General features: G+C 56.6%; 2 protein-coding genes across 2 annotated transcripts; one reads left to right on the top strand and one right to left on the bottom strand.

Annotated features, from left to right (window-relative positions):
- Nucleotides 1–692: 692 nt before the first annotated feature.
- LOC105875475 (chymotrypsinogen B) lies at nucleotides 693–3,863 on the bottom strand. Its single transcript, XM_075995799.1, has 7 exons — nucleotides 3,786–3,863; nucleotides 2,777–2,880; nucleotides 2,612–2,691; nucleotides 2,441–2,519; nucleotides 2,072–2,252; nucleotides 1,469–1,602; nucleotides 693–922 (listed from the first exon to the last, which is right to left on the bottom strand). The coding sequence occupies exons 1-7, from the start codon at nucleotides 3,835–3,837 to the stop codon at nucleotides 761–763; spliced, it is 792 nt and encodes a 263-aa protein (XP_075851914.1). The 5' UTR covers nucleotides 3,838–3,863; the 3' UTR covers nucleotides 693–760.
- Nucleotides 3,864–12,698: 8,835 nt separating this feature from the next.
- On the top strand, nucleotides 12,699–17,414 carry LOC105875474 (chymotrypsinogen B-like). The gene is made up of 7 exons (XM_075995798.1): nucleotides 12,699–12,794; nucleotides 15,013–15,116; nucleotides 15,203–15,282; nucleotides 15,375–15,453; nucleotides 15,642–15,822; nucleotides 16,606–16,739; nucleotides 17,192–17,414. Exons 1-7 carry the CDS (start codon nucleotides 12,743–12,745, stop codon nucleotides 17,351–17,353), a joined length of 792 nt encoding a protein of 263 aa, XP_075851913.1. The 5' UTR covers nucleotides 12,699–12,742; the 3' UTR covers nucleotides 17,354–17,414.
- The last annotated feature ends 7,009 nt before the right edge of the window (nucleotides 17,415–24,423 follow it).

Here is a 24,423-nt window from a genome sequence, read left to right as displayed (position 1 = left end):
CTAGGCACGGCCGAGGGGGTGGGGGTGCCAAGCAGAGGGCCCCTGCCAGGAGGGAGAGGAGGGTGCGGCCAAGAGGGAGAGGAGGGGGCACTGCCTCCGCCATAGCGGGGCTCCTGCTGTGGCCATGTGGGGCCGGGTAGGCCGGAGTGACCTGGGCCTGCCCGAGCTTCAGAGCTTAGCACAGCTGCTGCCACAGAGAGGCAGGCTGAGGATGACCCAGAGAAGAAGGACATGGTGTGTGTCTGGGAGGTGGGGGCCACCTAAGGGGCCCCACTGTGCTCCCTGAGCCCGCCCGTCCCCCTCCCCACCTTGGGTCTGTGCACCGGCTAGGCACCTCCAGGGTGGCCGTGGGAAGCTTCCCTGGACCTGCAGATGTGCGGGCCAGGAGGGGCTCGTCCTCCAGCCGCCCGCACCCCCCCCCACCAGGATGTAGAGCAGCGGGGGACTGAGCCTGGGGCTCGGCTGAAGTGGGAGGCCAAGGTCACCCTGGGCCCCACCAAACCAGATGCCCCGTCCCTCCTTGCAGCCCATTCCCTCGGTCGTGCACTCCGTCCACTATCTAGGGATCTGGAGCCCAAGTGGTGGGGAAGGGGACTACGGAGGGGCCCCTGGAGACCCCCTACTGCTCGACCCGGCCCAACCCAATCCAGCCTGGAGGAGGAACAGGGTCAGAAGCAGAGTGAGGCACCGACACGTGTTCCACGGGTTTATTGAGGCTTTGTGGGGAGCAGGATCAGTGAGGCTGGGGGTGCCCATGGGCTCAGTTGGCGGCCAGGATCTCCTCAACCCAGGGCAGGAGCTCGGTGACGCGGGCGTACACGCCTGGGCTGGAGGTGGAGCAGGTGCCGCTGCCCCAGGACACGATGCCCACCAGGTTCCAGGCTCCGTCCTTCTGGCAGACCAGGGGGCCGCCAGAGTCACCCTGCCGGAGAGGGAGAAGGGGGCTTAGATCTGGCAGCCCAGGTGGCTCGGCCACAGAGGCCTCTGGACATTGTTCCCAGAGCCTAACGCCCAGTGGATGCTCCACATGTGCTACTGCATGGATTCTGCAAGATCTAGCTGCTCCTTGTGTGGTCTGTGCCCTGGAAGTCTGGGCTCCCCCCACGGTGGGGTCCTGTAATAGAAGCCCAAAAGCTGGTTTGACCAGCAGGAGAAAGAGCAGGGTGGTGGGGGGCTGGCCATGGGGCCTCTGTGAGGGAGGAGAGGCTGCTGGAGCCCTCTGGGCCACCAGGTTCCACTGTCCAGGCTGCGCACTGTGCAACTCCAGGAGGTGCTGATGTTTGCTCAGATGTTGACATCAAAGGAAATTAGCTACATGGTGGCTCTGAGACACCAGGCAAGCAGTGAGGTTAGCAGAGGAGGGAAAAGGGGAGACCAGGCCTCCACAGTGGGGGGTCCTATGGCCCCCTGGCCCGACCAGGGACTGGTGTGGTCGGCGAGGTGGGCCGGGCGGCCGAGCGAGCCTCACCATGCAGGAGGAGACGCCGCTGGCCCCGGCGCAGACCATCACGTCGGTGATCTTGCTGCCCCAGAACTTCTTGCAGTCGGCGTTGGACAGGAGGGGCAGGGCGGCCTGCTGCAGCTTGTCGGGGGTCTTGTTGGCTGCAGGATGGGAGGGGGCGGGTCAGGGTCCTCGGGCCCCCCAGCCCACCAATGTGGGGGTCCCGAACTGGCCCCGCCTGCCCTCTCACCATCGCTGCGTTGTGGGAACGTCCCCCACAGCCTGACAGCGTCTGGGACAGGGTCCCTTCAGAGGCCACAGCAGGTGGGGACTCTGCACCCCCGTCTGGAGAGCAGCCGGGCTGCCCGGGCACCGCGGCCCGCTGCAGGGGAGCAGGGCAGGGCTGCTCACCAGAAACGGACCGCTCAGGGACCTCAGTGTTGGGCAGAGTGTTTATTCCCGGTTGGTACGTTTTTAATCCAGAGGAATTTCAGTAAAGAAATGGACGGACTTAGGACTGTGTTGGGATCAGCCCAGAGCAAGGGCAGCCAGCGGGTCACCCGGACACGCCTGCCGCTCAGGCAGCCCAAGCCAGGGCGGCCCCGGCCGGGACAGGCCCCGAGCACCCACCGTTGTACTTGGTCTTGCCCCAGCCCGTGGTGACGCACAGCGACCCCGCGGGGAAGTCGTCGTCGGCGCTGGGCAGGCACACGGGGGACACGGTGTCGGAGAAGCGGGCGGGCGTGGCCAGCTTCAGCAGGGTGATGTCGTTGCGCACGGTGAGCATGTTGAACTTGGGGTTCTTGAAGACCTGCCGTGAGGACCAGAACGCCCTGCTGAGCACCGGGGTGTCGGGGACCTGGGGCTTCCAGGAGACAGACTCCTTCCTGGAGGGAACGGCCTCGGAGCCAGAGGGGACCCCCAGGCCGGCCCCAGCACCCGGGGGCTCCTGTCCCTCCTGCCCGCCCGGCCCCTGGGCTGAGCCGCCGCCCGGCGCACCTTGGCGATCTTCAGGACCTGGATGTTCTCCTCGTCAGAGCCCTGGTCAAACTCCCCGGCCACAACCTGGTCTGTGGTCCTAGACAGAGCGACGGGTGAGGCCTGGGAACAAGCCGCCCCCCGCCCCCCAACCGGACCTGGGTGCAGAGCCCGAGGCTGCCCGGCCCTCACTTGACCCCGCAGTGGGCGGCGGTGACCACCCAGTCCTCGCTGATGAGGGAGCCCCCGCAGAAGTGGAAGCCGGTCTTGTCCTGGGGAGAGAGATGGGAGGGTCAGCAGCTCCCCAGCCTGGCCCTGCCCCAGTGCGCCCGCCCCCGTGCCAGCGACCCCCCTCACCTGCAGGGACACCTGCCAGGGCCAGGAGCCGGGGACGGCGTCCTCCCCATTGACGATCCTGGACAGGCCAGTGAGCACGGGGTTGATGGCGGGGACCCCGCAGCCTGGGGGTGGGGGTGGGAGTCGGGTGAGGAGGGGCCGAGGTCTGCGTTGTAGAACTGCTGGTTTCTACATGTGGTCACCCAGGCCAGCTCGGGATCCCACTGCGACAGTGCCAACTTCTCTGGAAACTTCTGTCCTCCAACCTCTGGGCTCAAACATCTGCCACATCCAGCCTGCAGACCCCAAGCTCCCTTCCAGGGTGGGCACCACCCCACCCATTTCCCCTCTGGGACCCTGCCTGGCTCTCACCGTCCTCCTCCTCCTCCTAGAAGTCAGCCCTGACTGTCCTGCCCCAGCCCCGGAATCCTCCAGAAGCGACCCTGGGCACTGGGATACAGAGCAATGGGACCCTGTCCTCACCTTGCGGGGCAAGCCCCCCAGGCAGGGCGTGAGGTGTGCTGCAGGCCCCACCACTGCTAGATCACATGGCGTCTCAGTTCCCCCATCAGCAAAATGGGGATCACACAGTTGCCAGCCTCACGACTGTGGAGTATGGATGCCGGGCGAGTTAGCAGGTAAGGCACAAGCTCTGCGCCTGGCCCACGGCAAGCACAGTGAACAGGAGTCTAAAAGGGCAGGGCTCGAGTTCCCAAAAGGTTTGGGTTTGAAGGTGCCAAGCCACAACTGCCCGCATGCAACATCTGAGCCTGTGCGGGAGCCGCTGACAGTTCAGAGAACTTTCTGGAGGCCTCGGGGAAGCCCCAGGGATGTCCACTTCCTCCCCTGGGATCCCGAGACCGGCCGGGCGTGAGGAAGGGAAGCAGGGACCTGAGGTCTGGTCCAATCCTCCCAGCGCCCCACTGGGTGACTTGCTCAGGCCCTCGCCACTGTACACAGCTGAGCTGGGAGCAGGGACCCTGCTGGGGGTGGGTGTGCAGGGAGAGGAGCTTCCTGCCTCCGCACTCACCAAAGGCGGTGCCCAGGAGGGCCCAGCAGGACAGGAGCCACAGGCAGGCCATGGTGCTGCAGTCACAGAGGTGGAAGACGCCTGCCTGGGGCTTCCCCATTACATACCTGCGCGCCCGGCCGTTATCTGGAGACCTTGGGCGATAATCCCTGGCCTGGGAGTGTGCCCAAGTGGTCAGGATGTGCCAGAGCAGGGCTGGCACGGGAGCCTGGGATGGCAGCAGCTGCGGCCCCAGCTGAGCCGGGGCTAAACAAGGTGGCCTTCAACCCACAGCCTCCTCCCCCAGGCCCTGCCTCGGGAGGGGTCCTGTGCAGACAAGTGCAGAAGCCCCGGGATTGCGCCGGAGCCTAGCCTTGTGGTCTGGAGGGCCCTGGGCAAAGGATTTAGTGGATCCATTAGTGCCTGAAAGCCCCTGGGCAGCGTGGCGATGTAGGGGAGAGACTGGCGGGGAGGCCTGTGCCCCAGGGTGTGGGATGGAGGCTTGGGTGGGCGGGAGAGGCTGCCTAGTCTCAGGATGGCTCGGTCGATGTCCGGGGCAGTCGGTTGGGCCGAGTGTAGGCGGCTCTGAGGGATGAGCTGCCCTCCGCGCATTGGCACGGAGCCGGCCCCGCACACAGGGCTGGTGCACGGGAGCCAGAGCTGAGCAGGGGGCGTCCCGGGGCGGGACTGGGCCTGGGGACCAGCCAGGGGCCCTGCCGTCACCCTGGCAATAGCTGACGGAGGCCGGACCTCAAGGTGTAGTGGGCGTCAGGGAGACCTGGCTCATGGTTTTGGCGACAGGGTGGGTGGTGCGGCCCTGACCCAACTATTGGGGAACTGGGGAGGGAGAAACTTGGCGTTGAGACTGCCAGAGGCAGGGCAAGTCCCCCAGATGCACAGGAAAGTGCCTCATGGCTGTTTTGAATTTCCACTGCATTGATGACTGTAAGGTGTTATTCACGGCACAGGTTTCTGTCAGGCAGCTGTGGAGCCTTGGGCAAGTTACTTACCCTCTCTGATCCTGTTTCTATGTGTGCGAATGGGGATGCTTCTAGCATGGGTCCCACAGGACAACACGGTCCCACCCTTCTGGACAGCACGGGGACCAGGCCTCACACAGGCTCATTCTAGAAGAATCTCTAATCCCAGGGAGGGGAGGCAACAGTGTACAAGGTAGGAAGGCAGAACACGAGACAGATGTCGTGTGACTTGGTCTGCGGGAAACCTATTGTTCATCCCACCAACCTGCGCTCACCGGCCGCGGGACTGCAATAGCCCAAACGAAATCAACAACTAATTCCTGCCTGCAGCACGCTCACAGGGGCCAGGGTGGGAGAGGTTGGGAAGAGAGTCTCTTTTAAAAATAAGTAAAATCTACATCACCACCCGCTAAGCGGCCAGGAGGGCCTCACTCTGACAGGGACATTTAGGGTTTGCAGCGCAGCCAGGTACATCCCGGGCAGAGACACGTCCAGGCACAGGGAGCAGAAAAGCCAGTGCCTGGGAGTGGCAGGAAAGGCCCTTGTGGCCCGAGGGGACTGGAGCCAGGGTGGAGGGGTCAGGGCAGAGCGAGGAGGGCCCTGGTGCAGACGAGGCACCAGCTGAGAACTGGCCACCTCTCAGGGTGGCCCAGCAGAGGTGAGAGGGCGCAGCGGCCAGGCCCTGGCAGCCCCTGCCTTGCCTGAGCTGACCAGTGGCCTTGGCCGTGGCCTTGGGAGCTGACAGCTGGCCGTGCCCTGCCGCTGCACCCCTCCCGCCCTACAGCAGGCTGCTCAGGCCATGAGAACCAGCACAGCTGTGTGGGCGGGGAGGTGGCCACACACCTGCCCCCGCAGGAGCACAGGATCCTGACCACCCCCCTACACCCCTGCCCTGCAGAGAGTCAGGTGCTGGGGAAGCGGGATGTGTACACCAGCGGACAGAGCAGACACGTGTGCAGGGAGCCGGGGCAGGGGTGTGCGCCAGAGCTGCGGCCTTGCCTGGGTGGGTGGGGGAGGGATGCATTGGGGGTTCCCAAGTACTGCAGCCTCCTGTGCTGCCTCTTGTTCCTTTATTTATTTTGTAATGGAATTATACTTAGGGTAAAATGTACCTATCAAAAGTGTACATAGGTTGATGACATGTGACAAATGCATTTGCCCTGTAACCGCCACCCCATCAAGATAGCATTTCCTACGCCCGCCCCTTGGCAGCCAATCCCCTGTTCTGATTTCTTTCCCCACAGATTAGTCTTTGTTTTGTTTTTAATTTTAAAAAATCTTTTAATTGCAAAATACACATAAAACTTACCATCTTGACCATTTTATTTTTTTTTTGAGACAGGGTCTCGCTTGGTTGCCCAGGATAGAAAGCAATGGCATCATCATAGCTCACTGCAACCTCAAACTATTGGGCTCATATGATCCTGCCTCAGGCTCCTGAGTAGCTGGGACCACAGGTGTGAGAGCTGGTTAATTTTTTCTGTTTTTATAGAGAGATGAGATCTCTCTCTTGCTCAGGCTGGTCTCAAACTCCTGGCCTCATGCCATCCTCCTGCCTTGGCGTCCCAAGTGCTAGGATTACACTCGTGAGCCACCACGTCCGGCCCCATCTCTGATGGTACACTCGGGTAGTACTAAGCACGTTCACAGTGTTGGGCAGCCAATGTCCACTACTTTTCATCTTGCAAAACTGAAACTCCGTACCCTCCCCATAGATTAGTTTTGCCAGTTCTGGAATTTCATACAAATAGAATCCCACAGCGCGTGCTCATTCGGTGTGGCTCCTTTAACTCAGCACCGTATTTTTGAAGTTCACCCTTGTTGTTGCAGGTCTCAGCAGTTTCTTCCCTTTTTATGCTGAATAGCGACTCATTGTACGAATGCGCTACGATTTGCCTAAACACGCTCTGGTTTTGATCTATCATGAATAAAGCTGCTGTGGACATCCACCGAGGACAGGTCTTCATGTGGATGTGTGTTCGTTTCTCTTAGGTGAATACGTAGGAGTGAAATGGCTGGGGGATAGGGTAGGGCTGTGTTGATGGAAATTGTCAGACAGTTTTCCACAGTGGCTGTACCTTAACAGCAAAGCTGAGGATCTGATTCCTGCACCCCATTTGGAGTGGCCCCTTCGTAAAATTTCCCTGCTCCTTCCACCAGGTAGAGGACTTGGGGACCGGGTTTACACAGGGGGTCGGGACCCTTCTTGCAGAGCCAACAGGTACTTCCAAAATTGCCACCCAGGTTTTGTCCCTGGCGAGATGAGGCTGGGGGCAATGTTTTCTTTTCTTTTTTTTTTTTTTTTTTTTTGAGACAGAGTCTCACGTTGTTGCCCAAGCTAGAGTGAGTGCCGTGGCGTCAGCCTGGCTCACAGCAACCTCAATCTCCGGGGCTCAGCGATCCTCCTGCCTCAGCCTCCCGAGTAGCTGGGACTACAGGCATGCGCCACCATGCCCGGCTAATTTTTTGTATATATATTTTTAGTTGGTCAATTAATTTCTTTCTATTTTTGGTAGAGACGGGGTCTCTCTCAGGCTGGTTTCGAACTCCCGACCTTGAGCAATCCGCCCACCTCGGCCTCCCAAAGTGCTAGGATTACAGGCGTGAGCCACCACGCCCAGCCGGCAATGTTTTCTTGAATGACAGCGCAGTGTGCTTCCTGAGCCAGCCCGATGGATTGTCCTCCTGCTCCATGTAGGTGCAGGGCTAGCGACAGGGGAGGTGGGCTGTGGCCCAGGAGGGGTGGCATGTGGGGGGCTGGTGTTTGTGGAGATACACGAAGCCCACCCACATGAGAATGAGCAGAGGGTCTGTATTCAGGCTTTGCCACAGCAAGGGAGTCGGCCACCGTCACTTGTGTCAGGCAGAGACTCCAAGGCAGGCAGGGGAGAGGGGAAGTTTCCCAGTGGACAAGGGGAAGCTCAGAAGTGCCCTGGGGCCGTCAGGCGGCTGCGGTGTGACAGCGTGTCCCCCTGAAACACGTGTTGCAATGTCGTTGCCATTGTGACAGCTTTAGAGCTGGGACCTTTAAGAGGCAATTAGGCTGCGAGGCTCTGCCCTCCCGGGTTGCATTAACGCCCTTGCAAAGGTCAAGGGTGAAAGGCCGAAGGGCAAGCTCGGCCCCTCTTGTCCTCTTGGTGAAGACGCAGCGTTCCGGGCGCCATCTTGGGGCCAGAGCCTCCAGCCCTGCTGGCGCCTTGACCTTGGACTTCCGGCCTTCAGAACTGTGAGAAAATACATTTCTGTGTTTCATCAACTACCCAGTGTGTGGTGTGCTGCTCGAGCACACAAGTGGCCTGGGGCGCGGGGTAGCGGGGTAGCTCCGAGGGGGGCGTCTTCTGTGGTCATCGAGGTGCGTCCTTGGCTTTCCCAGCCGGCCCTGAGTGGGAAGCGGGGCGAGGTCAGGGCCGCTGTGGTCGGGGGTCAAGGGCAGCCCTGGGGCTGTCTGCTGTTGTTGGGCTTCCTGGGCTGGCTGCTGCAGAGTGGGTAAGAGTTCGGTTCTTCTGGGCAGTCTGGCACTGCTGGCTTGCTCGTTGCCTGCCGCCTTCCATGGAAGTTTCCTGGCGCAGGTTGGGCACAGGGAGCTGTGAAGAGCCGGGGCTGTGTTCCAGCCACTCCAGGGTCTGCTCTTGGAGCCCCCGGGGCTGGGTGGGTTCTGAGGAGAGCTGGTCCTCTTGAGAGGTGACCCTGGCTTGTCCTTGAGCGCTTCCATGGAGAGTGGGCAGTGCCCAGCGACATTGGCAGGGCGTCTCGGGGAGACTGGGGGCTCGAGCTCTCTGCCCATTTCTCCGTCTGCCCCAAAGCCCTTGTCGGGCGCCGGGTGCCCGCGCCTTCCCCACAGTTCCTGAGCCCCGGAATCCTGGCGGCCGGGCAGCGTGAGTTTAGCAGGTCCTGCAACTCTCCGGCCTGCACTGTCAGGCCCGGCCACGTCCATCTGTCCTGTGGCCACTGGAGATGGGTGACTCCTCCAGAGCCACCCTGAGCATTTCTTTTTTTTTTTTTTTTTTTTTCAGCAGGTCAATATGCTGTATACCCTGAGCATTTCTGATTGTTGGCCGAGCTCTAGGCTGAACGCTCCCATCCTTCGACGTCATCACGTTTTCCTGGATTTGCTCTCCAGGGGGCTCTGATTCCTCAGTATCTGTTTTAACAGGTTTATTGGGATACAATTCATATACCACACAGTTCACCCATTTAAAGTGTATGATTCAAGGGATTTGGGCTTATTACATTAATTTTTTTAAACGGTGATGAAATATATATAACAAAGTTTGCCACTTTAACCATTTTTAAGTGTACAATTAGTGGCACTAATGACATACACAGTATCGTGCCACCGTCATCACTATTTCGCAAACTTTTTCATCGCCCCAATCAGAAACCGTGTACCCGCCAAACAGTAACTTCCCATTCCTCTCTCCCCCAAGCCCTTGTGGATCTCTAACCTAATTTTTGTTTATATGAATGTGCCTATTGTGGATGTTTCATATAAATGGAATCATACAATATTTTTCCTTTTGTGCTTGCCTTATTTCTCTTACTGTAATGTTTTTAACGTTTATGGATGTTGTAGCCTGTTTTAGAACTTCATTCCTTTTTATGGGTAATATCCCACTGTATGTATATCTCACATTTTGTTTATCCATTAATTTTTTGTTTTTTGTGGGTTTTTTTTGAGACAGAGTTTCACTCTGTCACACAGGCTAAAGTGCAGTGGCGTCCTCATAGCTCACAGCAGTGTCAAACTCCTGGGCTCAAGCGATCCTCCTGCCTCAGCCTCCCGAGTAGCTGGGACTACAGGCATGCGCCACGACATCCGACTAATTTTTCCATCTTTAGTAGAGACGGGGTCTCACTCTTCGGCAGGCTGGTCTTGAACTCCTGACCTCAAGCAATCCTCCCGCCTCGGCCTCCCAGAGTGCTGGGATTATAGGTGTGAGCCACCGTGCCTGGCCCATTCGTTTGTTTTTTAATTGATTTATAACAGTTGTACATATTTTGGGGGTACGCATGATATTTTTGTGCCGGTATGCAGTGCGTAATGACCAAATCAGGGTGACTGGGGTATCTAGCACCTCAAACGTTAATCTTTCCTTTGCGTGGGGAACATTCCAATGCATTCGTTGATGGTTTCCATCTTCCGGCCGTTGTGAACAGTGCTGCTATGAACACTGGTGTGCAAGTATCTGTTCAAGTCCCTGCTTTTACTTTCTGGGAGGATATGCCCAGGAATGGAATTGCCGGGTTATAAGGCGAGTCTGTGCTGAGGCTTTTGTGGAACTTCGCACAGTTTTCCACGCAGCTGCACCCTTTCAGCAGCAGTGCACAGGGTTCCGGTTTCACACTTCCTCACCGACACTTGTTATTTTCTCTTTTTACATTACAGCCTCCTGGCAGGTGTCAAACGGTGTCTCATTGTGGTTTTGCTTTGCATTTCCTGAATCCCTGGTGTTCTTGGTCACCTTTCCACAGCCTACTGGCCACTCGCACGCTTCCACGGTGCTCACGAGCAAGTGATGCTGCAGGACTTAGCGCCACAGCCCTGGGGCCTCCTTTCCACCTGCCCTTCAGCCTGAGCCGAGGGAAAAGGCAGCTGTGTAGGGGGGCTGCGGAGCTGGGGGGGGTTCTCAGGGAGGAGCCGGGGAGCAAATGCTCCGATACTCATCCCTCTCTTCTCCACCCTCCCCAGGGCTGCTCCTGTTGGGCTTTCCCGGCTGCACCCGCCAGGGGGTCTGGGCCAGAGTGTGGAGAAGGGAAGACATCCAGCGCCATGACTGTGGGTCTTTCATGTCACTTAAGATGCTCTTTGTAATCAAATACGTGGCTGATGGTGGCTCGGTATCAGGGATTTGCTTTTCTCCTATGAGCAGAGATTTGGAGGTCAGAGACTGGTGCCTGCAGCCCAGTGGCGCTGTGGTTCGGGGTTAGGGTTTCTGTCTTTCTGCTCCGGGTCTCGAGGCTGCAAGCACCACATCCCCAGAGAATGGGCTGAAGTGCAGAGAGGGAGAGGCTGGGGCTCTCCTGTCTCTCTGTCCCCCCCAGGCTTCTGTTAATCAGAGTTCTGTCCCTGGGATGGGGGGTGGCCCTCTATGAGACCCCTCCATGTGCACCAGGACGGGGAGACGTCTGTGGGCCAGCGGTAGTAGCCGCTGCTCTCTGTAAAGTTACCCTCTGCCCCAGGGAGCGCGTGCCTCAGGCCGGGTTTGCACGAGGGACGAGCTGGGGACCTAAAGGAATGGCCAGAAGGGAAAACCACGTGGGCAAAGGCACACGAGCCTTGTCCGGTGGCCCTCGGCCTCCCAGGCCCGGCTCTCTGCAGGCTGGGGGGCCGCTCCCCTGTCCAGGCCAGGAGCTCCCACACTCGGGTCTGCGATGAGTCCCGCTGTCACTCCAGGCTGAAGAGTGGTGACCTCACCGGTTCCTGCTCTGGAGAGATCCGAGGCAAGGAAAACACAAATGGCTTCACTCCCTGCTTGGACTGGGTGATGGAAAAACGCAGCAGATGTTAATGTCTCAATGCATCAGCCTGGTCTAGAACTTAATGTGAATTCCTTAGGCCCAGAGCCAGGGCTGACACTCAGCGAGCACCTCCCCGCCAGCCCGGCTGGCGACACAGGCAGACGAAATGTCAGCAAGCGTCAGTACCAGTTAGGGAAACACTGCTGGCCCAGCCCTCTGTGTCCTGCGAAGTGTGGCTGGCCCGGCCCTGCCTGATGTCCCCCTCCTACCTCCCTGCAGCTGGGGATCGGGCCTGCCGGTCCCTGCCCCGAGGGGCCCGGCCACTGCTCCCCACTGCTGGAGAACACACAGCCCTAAAACAAAACTAAATTGATACAGGCACACAGAACTTGAAAAGGAACCAGGCTCACGTCAACAGTATCGCCGTAATCAGCCCAGTGACACCGTCTTGCTCCCCGGACCAGCTCTGCCAGGGGGATGTGGCCCTGCTGGCCACAGAGCCCGAGGCCTCCGGTGGAGACTCTGTGCTCCCCAAGTCTTTCTTTGAAACCATGTCGTGGGTGAGGCAGGTGCCTGGGGCCGTCCCTGTGCAGCCTTACTTGGCAACTGGGTTCTCGTGTCCCATTCTCATTGGTGTGGCGTCCATGCGTGTCAGGAGCGCTAGGGCCCACGAGGCAGGGGTGCCTGGGCTCTGTCCCCCGAGCACGGGGCTTATGCACAGGGCACTGAGGGTCCCTTGGTCTCTGCCTCCCGCCCGTGGTCATCGGCCTGTCACCCACACATGTCTGTTCTCATTGTTCCGTGACAATGAAAAGAGTTTGTGTCATTTTGTAGTGTGGAATCAAAGCTCCATTTTACAAGAAACTAAACTTTATACCATGACTGGTTCCTTAAATCATGAATCATCACAGAAAAAGATAATTCCATCGAGCAGACTGGGTTGGGCTGTCGGCACATTTGGCCACCTGTTACGACCACCAACCAGGCAGCCCTCACTCAACCGCACCCTCACTACGCTCGGAGGCTGCTCGGCTGAACTGGTGGTGGCCGAGGTGACGCTCTGGGTAACCCAGGGCACCGTGCCCACCTGTGCTGGTAGGTGAGTGTGAGTTGGGTTGAGACACTGGTGAGAACCTGCAGGCCACGGCTGTGGTCCTGGAGGTCCCCCAGTGGCCACCAGCTGAGGTTCTCTGAACCCTGGGGTGGAGCTGCCTTCAGTTCCTCCCTCTGGCCCAGGGACAGAAGAGCGCTGAGCTGCCTCCTTGCTCTGCCAGGCCCTGGGGGTGCCAGGCGTTGCCAAAGCTGGCAGGCGGTGGGTGATGTGGGGACAGGGCAGCTGCCCCTTTCCCAGGGGCTGAGGTGTCCCCGGCTAAGAGCCAGAGGACTGTGCAGAGGGTTTGGCCCCCACTTATCACCCAAGGTCCCTGGATAGCAGGGAGGGTGGCCCTCAGGCCTTGGGGCTGGGCGGGGCCTGGGGACACAGGGGACATAAAAGGGGCCCCTCAGCTGCAGGCCCTACACCTCCCTGGCTGTTGCACAATGGCGTTTCTTTGGCTCCTCTCCTGCTTTGCCCTTGTGGGGGCCGCCTTTGGTGAGTGCTGGGCCGGTGGCCACCGGCCGGGAAGAGGCTCTGTTCTGGGGCTGCAGGGAGGAGAGGGGTGCTGTGGCAGGGTAAGGTGTGGCCACAGGGGACCTCCCATGGTGTCCACCTGGGGTTCTTATTTATCGTGCAGGCACTTGCTAAGCATTTTGTTTTGTATTTTAAAGAAAGAAAAAAATAGCAAAAAAAAAAATATATGTGTGTGTGTGTATATATATAATAAAATAAAATTTATATATATATATAAAATATTATGACATCCACGTATCTACCATAGGAATTTAGCAAATCTCATTTTTGTGCAGTTTTGCTTCAGATATTTCTTTTTAAAACATAAAATAGATTCAGCTAAACCTTCCCCTTCCCTCTCTGGAAGGCAAACCTCATTCTGAACTTGCTGTGTGTCACTCCTATGCAGGTTTATGCAAATGTACTGCAGATTTATAAATCCATGAACCATGTACAGGGTTTTGGAAGTTTACGTTAACAGAGTGTGTCCGTCTGTGCTGTGTCGCTCCCGCATGCTGTCTTAGATCTCTCCGTGCTGACAGGACATGCGGCTCGTTCACTTGCATCAGTGTAATGCACTCTTCCTTGTGTGACTTCTCCACCATTGGTTTCTAATTCTTTTGCTAGTACAATACCAATTTTTTTTTTTTTTTTTTTTGAGACAGAGTCTCACTTTGTTGCCCAGGCTAGAGTGAGTGCCGTGGCGTCAGCTTAGCTCACAGCAACCTCAATCTCCTGGGCTCGAGTGATCCTTCTGCCTCAGCCTCCCAAGTAGCTGGGACTACAGGCATGCACCACCATGCCCGGCTAATTTTTTATATATATATCAGTTGGCCAATTAATTTCTTTCTATTTTATAGTAGAGACGGGGTCTCGCTCTTGCTCAGGCTGGTTTTGAACTCCTGGCCTTGAGCAATCCGCCCGCCTCGGCCTCCCAAGAGCTAGGATTACAGGCGTGAGCCACAGCGCCCGGCCTACAATACCAATTTTTTTATTGGTTGCCCGGGCTAGAGTGCAGTGGCGGCGTTGTCATAGCTCGCTGCAACCTCCAACTCCTAGGCTCAAGTGATCCTCCTGCCTCAGCCTCCGGAGTAGCTGGGACTATAAGCATGTGACCACAGTCCACTAATTTTTTGTAGAGGCAGATTATCACTATGTTGTTCAGGCTGGTCTCGAACTCCTGGGCTCAAGTGATCCTCCTATCTCAGCCTCAGAAAGTGCTGGGATTACAGGCATCAGCCACTGTGCCCAGCTGATGTGTCCTTTTATTATGCGGAATCAAAGTCTGATCTTGGGCCGGTTGTGGTGGCTCATGCCTGTAATCCTAGCACTGTGGGAGGCTGAGGTGGGTAGATCGCTCAAGGTCGGGAGTTCAAAACCAGCCTGAGCAAGAGCAAGACCCCGTTTCTACTATAAAATAGAAAGAAATTAATTGGTCACCTAAAAAATATATATAGAAAAAATGAGCTGGGCATGGTGGCGCATGCCTGTAGTCCCAGCTACTCAGGAGGCTGAGGCAGGAGGATTGCTCCAGCCCAGGAGTTTCAGGTTGCTGTGAGCTAGGCTGATGCCTCGGCACTCTAGCCAGGGGCAACAAAGTGAGACTCTGCCTCAAAAAAAAAGTCTGATTTTATTTAAAAAATTAAGAAATCAAAATTTGACACGATGAATAGACCCTGAAATTTGAAGTTTCACAAAAATGCGGAATTCAAGGTGCACCCGCAGTGTAAAATGGCACCATCAGAGTCTCACATTTCCCACGGACTTGGGGTTTCAGGTTTTCATTCTACATCCCCTCCCCCTGCCAGGTGTCACAGAAGAGCTATGACCTGTGGAGTTAGTGTTGTTCTGCTCCCAATTTGACAGCTGGGGACATTGGGAATGTGAGCACCCGCCAGGACCGGTCTAGGTCACACAGCCAGGAAGGGGCGGGCCTGGAGGGTGAGCCCTGCAGTCCCAGGGCATGGCCAGGTGGGGGCAGCCGCATCCCTCTGCATCCTCGGAAGGGAGTTTGGGGTCCTCAGGCTGCATGTGGCCTTGTGTGTGAGCCTAGAGGTTGGGAGACCAGAGAAAGTCTCCAGAGAGGTTGGCTGTGTCACAGTGGTGTCCCGAGCTGGCCTGGGTGACCACATGTAGAAACCAGCAGTTCTACAACGCCGACCTCGGCCCCTCCTCACTCGACTCCCACCCCCACCCCCAGGCTGCGGGGTCCCCGCCATCAGCCCCGTGCTCACTGGCCTGTCCAGGATCGTCAATGGGGAGGACGCCGTCCCCGGCTCCTGGCCCTGGCAGGTGTCCCTGCAGGTGAGGGGGATTCCGGGCATGGGGGGGCGGGGCACTGGGGCGGGGCCAGGCTGGGGAGCTGCCGACCCTCCCATCCCTCTCCCCAGGACAAGACCGGCTTCCACTTCTGCGGGGGCTCCCTCATCAGCGAGGACTGGGTGGTCACCGCCGCCCACTGCGGGGTCAAGTGAGGGCCGGGCAGCCTCGGGCTCTGCACCCAGGTCCGGTTGGGGGGCGGGGGGCGGCTTGTTCCCAGGCCTCACCCGTCGCTCTGTCTAGGACCACGGACCAGGTTGTGGCCGGGGAGTTTGACCAGGGCTCTGACGAGGAGAACATCCAGGTCCTGAAGATCGCCAAGGTGCGCCGGGCGGCGGCTCAGCCCAGGGGCCGGGCGGGCGGGAGGGACAGGAGCCCCCGGGTGCTGGGGCCGGCCTGGGGGCCCCCTCTGGCTCCGAGGCCGTTCCCTCCAGGAAGGAGTCTGTCTCCTGGAAGCCCCAGGTCCCCGACACCCCGGTGCTCAGCAGGGCGTTCTGGTCCTCACGGCAGGTCTTCAAGAACCCCAAGTTCAACATGCTCACCGTGCGCAACGACATCACCCTGCTGAAGCTGGCCACGCCCGCCCGCTTCTCCGACACCGTGTCCCCCGTGTGCCTGCCCAGCGCCGACGACGACTTCCCCGCGGGGTCGCTGTGCGTCACCACGGGCTGGGGCAAGACCAAGTACAACGGTGGGTGCTCGGGGCCTGTCCCGGCCGGGGCCGCCCTGGGCTTGGGCTGCCTGAGCGGCAGGCGTGTCCGGGTGACCCGCTGGCTGCCCTTGCTCTGGGCTGATCCCAACACAGTCCTCAGTCCGTCCATTTCTTTACTGAAAATCCTCTGGATTAAAAATGTACCAACCGGTAGCACTGGGAGAGGCCCAGACGGGAGGGTTGCTTGAGGTCAGGAGTTTGAGATCAGCCTGAGGAAGAGCGAGACCCCATCTCTACTGAAAATAGAAAGAAATTAATTGGCCAATTAAAATTACATAGAAAAAATTAGCCGGGCATGGTGGCACATGCCTGTAGTCTCAGCTACTCGGGAGGCTGAGGCAGGAGGATCGCTTGAGCCCAGGAGTTTGAGGTTGCTGTGAGCTAGGCTGATGCCATGGCACTCACTCTAGCCTGGGCAAGACAGTGAGATTCTGTCTCAAAAAAAAAAAAAAAAATGTCGGACCGGGAATAAACACTCAGCCCAACACTGAGGTCCCTGAGCGTATGTTTCTGGTGAGCAGCCCTGCCCTGCTCCCCTGCAGCGGGCGGCGGTGCCCGGGCAGCCCGGCTGCTCTCCAGACGGGGGTGCAGAGTCCCCACCTGCTGTGGCCTCTGAAGGGACCCTGTCCCAGACGCTTTCAGGCTGTGGGAGACGTTCCCACAACGCAGCGATGGTGAGAGGGCAGGCGGGGCCAGTTCAGGACCCCCACATTGGTGGGTTGGGGGGCCGAGGGCCCTGAGCCGCCCCCTCCCATCCTGCAGCCAACAAGACCCCCGACAAGCTGCAGCAGGCCGCCCTGCCCCTCGTGTCCAACGCCGACTGCAAGAAGTTCTGGGGCAGCAAGATCACCGACGTGATGGTCTGCGCTGGGGCCAGCGGCGTCTCCTCCTGCATGGTGAGGCTCGCTCGGCCGCCCGCCCGCCCCACCGACCATCCCTAGGCCCTGGTCGGGCCAGGGGGCCACAGGGTTCCCAGCCTGGAAGTCTGGGCTCCCCTCTCCCCTGCCCTCACCTACTAACTGCACTCCTTCCCGGTGCCCAGCAAAGGAGGCTGGGACGAGGCCCACAGGCCCATGCCCAGGCTCCCTGCCCCAGGCAGGAAGGGGGTGGACTCTGTCTGAGCTGGATGTGTCGGCCCATGGGACAGATGGTGACCAGGCTTAGAGAGGGAAGCCCCTGCCCACAGGGGTGAATAGCAGAGGAGCTGGGACTGCCCCGTGCACCCAGACCTGAGGGACTCGGGCAGAGCCTTGGCCCACACTTGCCACCTCTCTGACCCCTCCCTGGACACTGCCAGGGGGAGGGCACATTTTCAGGCTTGGAGACACGTCCTCTCTCCTTCCCGCAGGGTGACTCTGGCGGCCCCCTGGTCTGCCAGAAGGACGGAGCCTGGAACCTGGTGGGCATCGTGTCCTGGGGCAGCGGCACCTGCTCCACCTCCTCGCCCGCTGTGTACGCCCGCGTCACCGCGCTCCTGCCCTGGGTTGAGGAGATCTTGGCCGCCAACTGAGCCCCAGGCTCCTGCTGCACCCACCCCAAGAATACTCATTAAACGCATGTGTTCAAAAGCACCAATTACACTGCATGTGTCTCTCTCTGTCCCGGGGCTGCGGGCTGGACCTGTCCCTGTCTCTTACCAAGGGGTCCACACTGCTTTCTTGGGAGGCTGCAGTTACCCAGGCAGCCTTGCCTTTGCAGGAAGCTTGGTACTATATCTCATCTTTGTTCAGGACTCCACCCTGGGTTTAGAATTCAGCCCCTACCTGCTGAAGCCAGCTTGACCTACGGAACTTTCTGGAAGGCAGTAGTCCTTGGCCACACTATGCAGTCCATAGCCCTGCAGGTTGGCATTGGTACCAAGGCAGCTTTCAATGAAGCTTTCTCCTCTCCTCTGCCACTCATGCCAGGCACCTTTCTCCTCCGTGAACCCCCCCACCCAGTGCCTCAGAACACACCTTATAGTAGAAGTGGGGTCTCGCTCTTGCTCAGGCTGGTTTCGAACTCCTGACCTCAAGCAATCTACCCACCTCAGCCTCCCAGAGTGCTAGGATTGCAGGTGTGAGCCACCTCGCCCTGCCTCTCCCAGGTCTTTCTCCCAGTTGTCTCCATATCTTGAGAGTTCCCTCAAGGCTGGTCTTGGGGGAGGCAGCCAGCAGGCCGCACTAAGCTGGCATCTTGGTAGGAATGGGGAGGGGCTCCCTTCTGCATTTCTCTTTCACTGTTTTTCCTAATACTCTTCTCTGCCTCGTGGAATATTAGATATTTTTTCCTCTATGGATGATATAGCTCCAAATATTAGATGACAGGCGGTCATAATATGTTGAAATTAAAGTTATATATAAAATTTAATTTCCAAGGACATGAAAAGAGCTGAACTTGGATGCGGAGAATGAACACGTGAAAGGGAGAAAAGCAAAAAGAGAGGGGTAGGGCAGAAGAGTGGGACTTGAAATAAACTTAAAAATATTAGGAGCCCAGTCTTCCAAGGAAACTCCCAGCTCAGTGGGGGAGCCCTGCTCTTAAACAGAGAGCAAAGGACATATATCTCATTATTATGTCAACAACAGTTTACATACAAATGAAAGTGATGCATAATTAATATAAAAACGGAGCAGCCAGCACAAACCTTTCACTTGCTGATAAAACCCATCTCTGCCACGTCCCCCGCCCCTGGGAGACGCCCCTCCCTAGGGTCTCCCCTGGGAGGCTGAAAACCGCAACCCCGGGATAGGGCTGCCATCTGGTGGCCATCATGAAAACTGCATGCTGTGCCTTTTTTTCCTTCTAACCAGCCCTGTCTGAAAGAAATACCCTCGTGAGCCAAATGTGATTTTATTTATTTTATTATCAAATGTATCGATCCTGGGCACTCCCTGCAAGCTCATCTTCCTCTGAGAATCTGCTTCCTGGGGAGCTTCAGCTGTGACCGGGTACCTGGAGTGGGCTGCAGAATGCAGGTGCTAAGGCGGGATGTGCAGAGCGATCTCTGAGTGCCTGGCTGGCAGTGAGGACGCCCCCCAGTGGTTGGGAGGGGGACAGCAGATAGCCTGGTCATGAGGTAGCACTGGCAGTGAGGACGCCCCCCAGTGGTTGGGAGGGGGACAGCAGATAGCCTGGTCACAAGGTAGCATTGGCAGTGAGGACACCCCCCCAGTGGTGGTTGGGGGGACAGCAGATACCCCGGGCACAAGGTAGCAGTGAGACCTTGGAGGCTGCTCCGCAGACAGCTGCCCTGGGACTCTGGTGGAAGACAGCTCCCTACCAGGTTCCATACCTTGGCAGGTGGAGAGAGATCAGGGGACAGAGTAAGTATGAGAATGGCGAAACTGGTGGTGGCTGCTAAACATGGAAAGACTTCAGAAAAGAAAAGAGCTGAGCGATCACGAGGTGATTAGAGGCCGAGTGTGAAAGCCTGCTTAGGAGCACAGGAAGAGGCTTCCATCCCCCGCAGCTGAGAGGTAGGGAAAGCTGAGGGCCATGCCCAGGACTTGCTCATAAAAGCAGCCAAGCTCCCAAGAAGCTGTAACTCAACCTAGAAGGGTTGCTGTGGCAGGCAGGGTCCTGGTGCACGAGATTCGGACATCTGGGCTGATGCACCCCAAAACCTCAAGTCCCCACAGCCTGCAAGCCCTCCGAGGGCACAGAAGCGGCCCACTCACAGGCCGGTAAGAGGAAAGGGACCATATGCCAAGGAAGCTGCAGACCCAAACCAGCAAGGCACGACGCCCGTGGATGGCCGTGTCCCGGAAGACGCGCCGTCTGCGGAAGCAGTAAGCGGCGTGGCGGGCGGCGGCGCGGCTCAGACGCCCTAGGTGGCTCCGTCGGCAGCCAGGGTCACGTGGGAGTTGCTGCCACAGAACGGGCTGCCCATGGCGCGAGGGTGCTGGGAGCCTGAGGTAGCAGGGCCAGGTGGACGTGGTCTCTGTCATGAGTGGCCAGGCAGGTGTGGCAGCCAGGGCTCCCTCCCCTCCCCGTGGTATTATGGAGCAGCTTGAGAGAGCCTGGTGACGCCGGGGCAGAACAGAGGACCACCAAGGGCCCTGCCCAACCTGTACGAGCAGACAGAGCTGAGGGCGGCAGGCTGGGCCACCTCAATAAGAGTCTGGCACCTGGTGCCTCAGTGTAGTCTCAGGGCTCCTGTGCCTCACCCGGACGTGGCTGCTCCCCGGGGCACCTCGCGCTCCCCTCTGCGGGGAACGAACTGCTCCCCTGCAGTCACCTGCTCAGGGCTCCAGGCTGCGCTGCGGCCTGCACGAGGCGGGAGCCGAATGTCTGTGTCCCGGGAAGCGGAGCACTTACTCATGAGCAGGGTTCTCCGAGGGGGATCCTCAGCCCAGCAGCAGCCCCTGGGGACCGTGTCAGCCACGCAGGTTCTCGGGCCCCACGCGCCCCTGGAGCCAGAAACGGCGGGGGCGGGTGCAGCACTCCGAGTGTCAGCGCCCCTTCCGGGTGTTCTGATTGATGCCCGCGAAAGTTTGCGAAGCACTGACACGGAGGAAGGACTCAGTGACTGCAAGAGCGAGTCCCTCAGGGAGGAAGGCAGACGGGAGGACGAGAGAAGTGTCGCTTCAGTTTTAGCCAGTAGGGGGCAGTGCCAGCCCGAGTTAACTCACAGGCGGGGGCGGCAGGCACTTGTGGGGCTGCTCTCGGGACTTGGAGCACCGCGATGGGAACAAAGCGGAGGATGGAACAGCGTGTGTTACAGACCTTGGGTTTCAGGGTCTGGCAGACCTGGGTCCTTGCTCTGCTGTGCTCTAGTCCCAAACCTGCACACTTGAGTCCCTTGTCCTCGACAAGGTCTGGGCTGTCCTTACCTCGAGCAAATTCTATTTCATTGATTTCTGCTCATGTCCTTTTTCCTACTTTGGGCTCTGCTCTTGTTTCTTCTTAAGGTGGCACCTTAGGCCATTGACTTTTTTTTTTTTTCATTTTAATTTATATTCTTTGCTTTTTTTAAACCACACAGATGGATTTCGAATGCCAAGCCATTGACTTTTTATATCCTTCTAACGAAGGCATGTAAGGTTGTGAGGTTTCTCTCTAATCACGGACTGAGCTACACCCCACAATTTTGATGTCACATTTTCATTATCCAGTTCAAAATATTGTCTAATTTCCTTTCTGATATAATCTTTAAACCACAGTTCAGAGTGTTTAATTTACAAGTTGTTTTTCCGTATCGTGTTACTGATTTCTAACTTAATCCCACTGTGGTTGCAGAGCACGGCCAGTGCTCTCAGTCCTTCTAATGCATTGAGACCTGTGCCCAGCCCGTGTGCACCTGCGGAGGCTGTGTGTTCTCCAGCTGTCTGGAGTTGTCCCCAATCGTCAGACCAAGGTGGCTAGTAGTGCTCATGTTTTCTTCATCTTCATTGAATTTGCCTCAATTGCTGAGCCGGAGGTTTGTTCCTATGTTTGTGGGTTTGTTTTCCTTTAAATGTTTTTTTTGTGTGTGTTTTTGTTTTTTGAGAGAGTTTTGCTCTGTTGCCCCAGCTACAGTGCAGTGCGGGTTATCACGGCTGACTGCAACCTCACAGTCCTGGGCTCAAGTGAACCTTCTGCTTCAGCCTCCTGAGTAGCTGGGACTACAGGAGTGTGCCATGATGCCCAGCTAATTTTCCTGTTTTTGGTAGAGACGGGGTCTTGATCTTGCTCAGGCTGGTCTCAAAGTCTTGAGCTCAAGCGATCTCCCCATCTCGGCCTCCCAGGGTGCTAGGATTACAGGCGTGAGCCAGTGCCTGGCCTAAATCTGTCAACTTTGGCTTTGTCTATATTGAAGCTTTGTTACTAGGAACATGTTCATTTGTCTTCTGAATTGACCTTTTTATCATGACTACTGTCTACCTCTGGTAATACTGTCGTCTAATGCTCACTGAGCAACTCCGGGCTGCTTGTGTTTACTGGTCACTTGGAATTTTTCTCCAGCCACTTACTTTGCATTTATCTGTCTCTATATTTGAAATACATTCTCATAGTACATGTGGTTAGGTCTTGTTTTTCTTATCCATTTGATGATTTCTGCCTCTTATTAATATGGTTAGATTTTAGGGCTACCATTCTGTTTACTTTGTCCCTCCTCCCCCTTTTTCCTCTTCTTTGTTGCCTTTTTTTTGGGGGGGAGAGCTAAAATCATCCTTAGAGTTCAATTTTAACTGACCTACTTTTTTAGATATATCCTTTTACGTTTTTTTTTTTTCCAGTGGTTACTTCTCATGTTCTTAGAGTTAGTATTGTACCACTGCATGCACTTGTGAAAATTTCTTAACTTCTCTGAACCCTCAGTTCATTCATAAAGCAAGAATAACCCATGGGACTTACCTCGTGGGTTGACTATACGATGAGACGATTCACAGAAAGCAGAGAATGCTGCCCAGAGCAGAACAAGTGGGCTAGACCCGTTCAGCCCGTCACTAAGTAGTGCTGTTACCATTCCTACCTGCATGGTTGGGATTATCATTAGTGTTTGACCTCCTGAGCCCGCTTGATGTCCTGTGTTTCTACCTGTTCCTCTAAATGGCTGGCTGTCCCCGCAATAACAGGTGATGTGTCACCAGATCACCCCTCCGCTTCCCTTCTCTTGCCCAGGCCTGGCCATCCTGTGCCCATGCTCTGGGCTGCTCCTGTACCAGTGCAGACAAACCAGATGGCCAGTCAGTCCCAGCCCTGCCTGCTCCCCACCACAGACAAAGCCGGGCTTTATGTTCAGCATTACAGGGTCTGTTGTCCTCTGCAAAGTGATCTGAGGCCACAGCCCACAGGCCTCCCTGCTGCTCCCTGAAGACGCGCCCTGCCTGCGTGGTGGGGCACTCCCAGATTCACCACGCGGCCTGTCTTCCACTTGGTTTTGTGTCTGCTCCTGGGATACATCGCCAAGATGTGAATGCCCTGTGAAGGGGACCCTTGTTGTGATCTTGTTCACCATGTCCCCAGCAGACTGTGATGCCTACTCTGGTGCTGGTGTTCAAGGTGTCTCCACGAATGACGGTCCCACATCTACCATTAGCGTCAATAGCCATGGTCAGGAGCTCTAGTGGGGTTTTATGTTCCCATTACTCGCCAGTAACATATTCTTGAGTACCCATCTGGGTTCTGTCATGTGAGTCCTGCTACCTTTTGTAGGTGTTTCGGCTTGCTGTATTTTAACATTCTGACAGTTTGTATAAAACCAAGATCTAGAGAGGTTCTCCATTCAAATGTGTTTCATGAATGACTTGTGGGTGTCCGAGGTAGTGGGCAGGCTGGCTGCAGGGGCAGGAGGAGAGAAGATCCGAGATGAGAAGGCCACTAATGCTGAGCTGAGGGCTGGAGAATGGGGCAGAGGGGACAGCCCCAGCTATCCCACTGGCTGCTGCTCAGTGGAATGAGTTGGTGGGAATTTTCCTTTTCAAAACACCAGAGCATGGACTAAAGTCCAGACACTGTCAAGTGGAGACCAGGTACCCGGAGTCCACTCTTACTGTGGCTAGTAGGACAAACAGGTGGGCAGTTGGGCCAAGAAAAATTGTAGACAAACAAGGGCTCGGGGTGGTACAGGCCCTGACTCCCCAGGCCAGCTGCTTGGCAGGGACAGGGCTCTGTCTGTCACACAGCTGAAGAGAATGAGGGCACACTGTGGCCAAGGGTGGCAAACCTGGCATAGGGAGATGGCTGGGGCTGCTGGGACCAAACCTCCATCTGCCTCCCACAAAACCCCCCACCCGAGGACCCCTGGATCTCGCTTCTACATCTTCACAGGCTTTGTGCTTCCTGCCTGGATGCCTCTCCTCATCCTACACTTACTGGTCCGTGGATTTACCTATAGTAGAGTTATCCACACCAGCTTTACACCGAATAGATGAGTCCCAACTCTAGATTTATAAAGGCATAAGCCAACCTGAATACATTTTAAAATGCTTTAGCACTTCAGTTATGAAAAAGATACCTATGGAAATAAGTCTCCTAAAACTATAAAGTATCAGTAGAATGAGGACAGGTTATACAGCTAAGCACAGCGAACGTGGACTTGGCAGTCAGACAGGAAAGGTCTGAACTTGGAAATGGCCCTACCAGCTGGGTGCTGGGCAAGCAGCATGGCCCCTCTTGGCCTGCGGCCTCCCAGGCTCATGCAAGGGTTAAATGCAATACAGTTAAATCGTGAGATACACCCAGGCTATAAAAACCTGTCTATGAGTTTCATCTAAAACCACTTTGGTTTATGAGGATTACAAGGTACCTTTTTAAAAAAAAAAAAAATACTGGGCTTTGATCTGGATTTTTAGGGCCTTGAGGGAGCATACAGCTCATGGAAGAGTAAGTCTTATGGTAACCTTTGTATTGTAGAGTTGGGTGTTTTCTCAAAGTACTTGCCATTTGCTAGTTTATAGTAACTTGGCACTCTTGGCGCTGCTTCCATTGGTTTTTTTTTGTCTTTATGTTTTTTGAGTGAAAGGTTCTATCATGTGAACAGTGGATGTCAAGTGTGCTTTCTTTGATGGCAAGTCTTAATTTGCTGCTGTGACAGAGCTGGAGGACTATACACAACCATTTTATAGCATGAGTTAAAAGAATTTGCCAATGTCATGCTGTTAACTGACGTTAATT

The sequence above is a fragment of the Microcebus murinus genome, chromosome 20 (genome assembly GCF_040939455.1).
Source record: "Microcebus murinus isolate Inina chromosome 20, M.murinus_Inina_mat1.0, whole genome shotgun sequence".
In the NCBI taxonomy this organism is placed as follows: Eukaryota; Metazoa; Chordata; class Mammalia; order Primates; family Cheirogaleidae; genus Microcebus; species Microcebus murinus.
The sequence above is the reverse complement of the archived record's forward strand: the minus strand, read 5'-3'. Positions and strand labels throughout refer to the sequence as shown.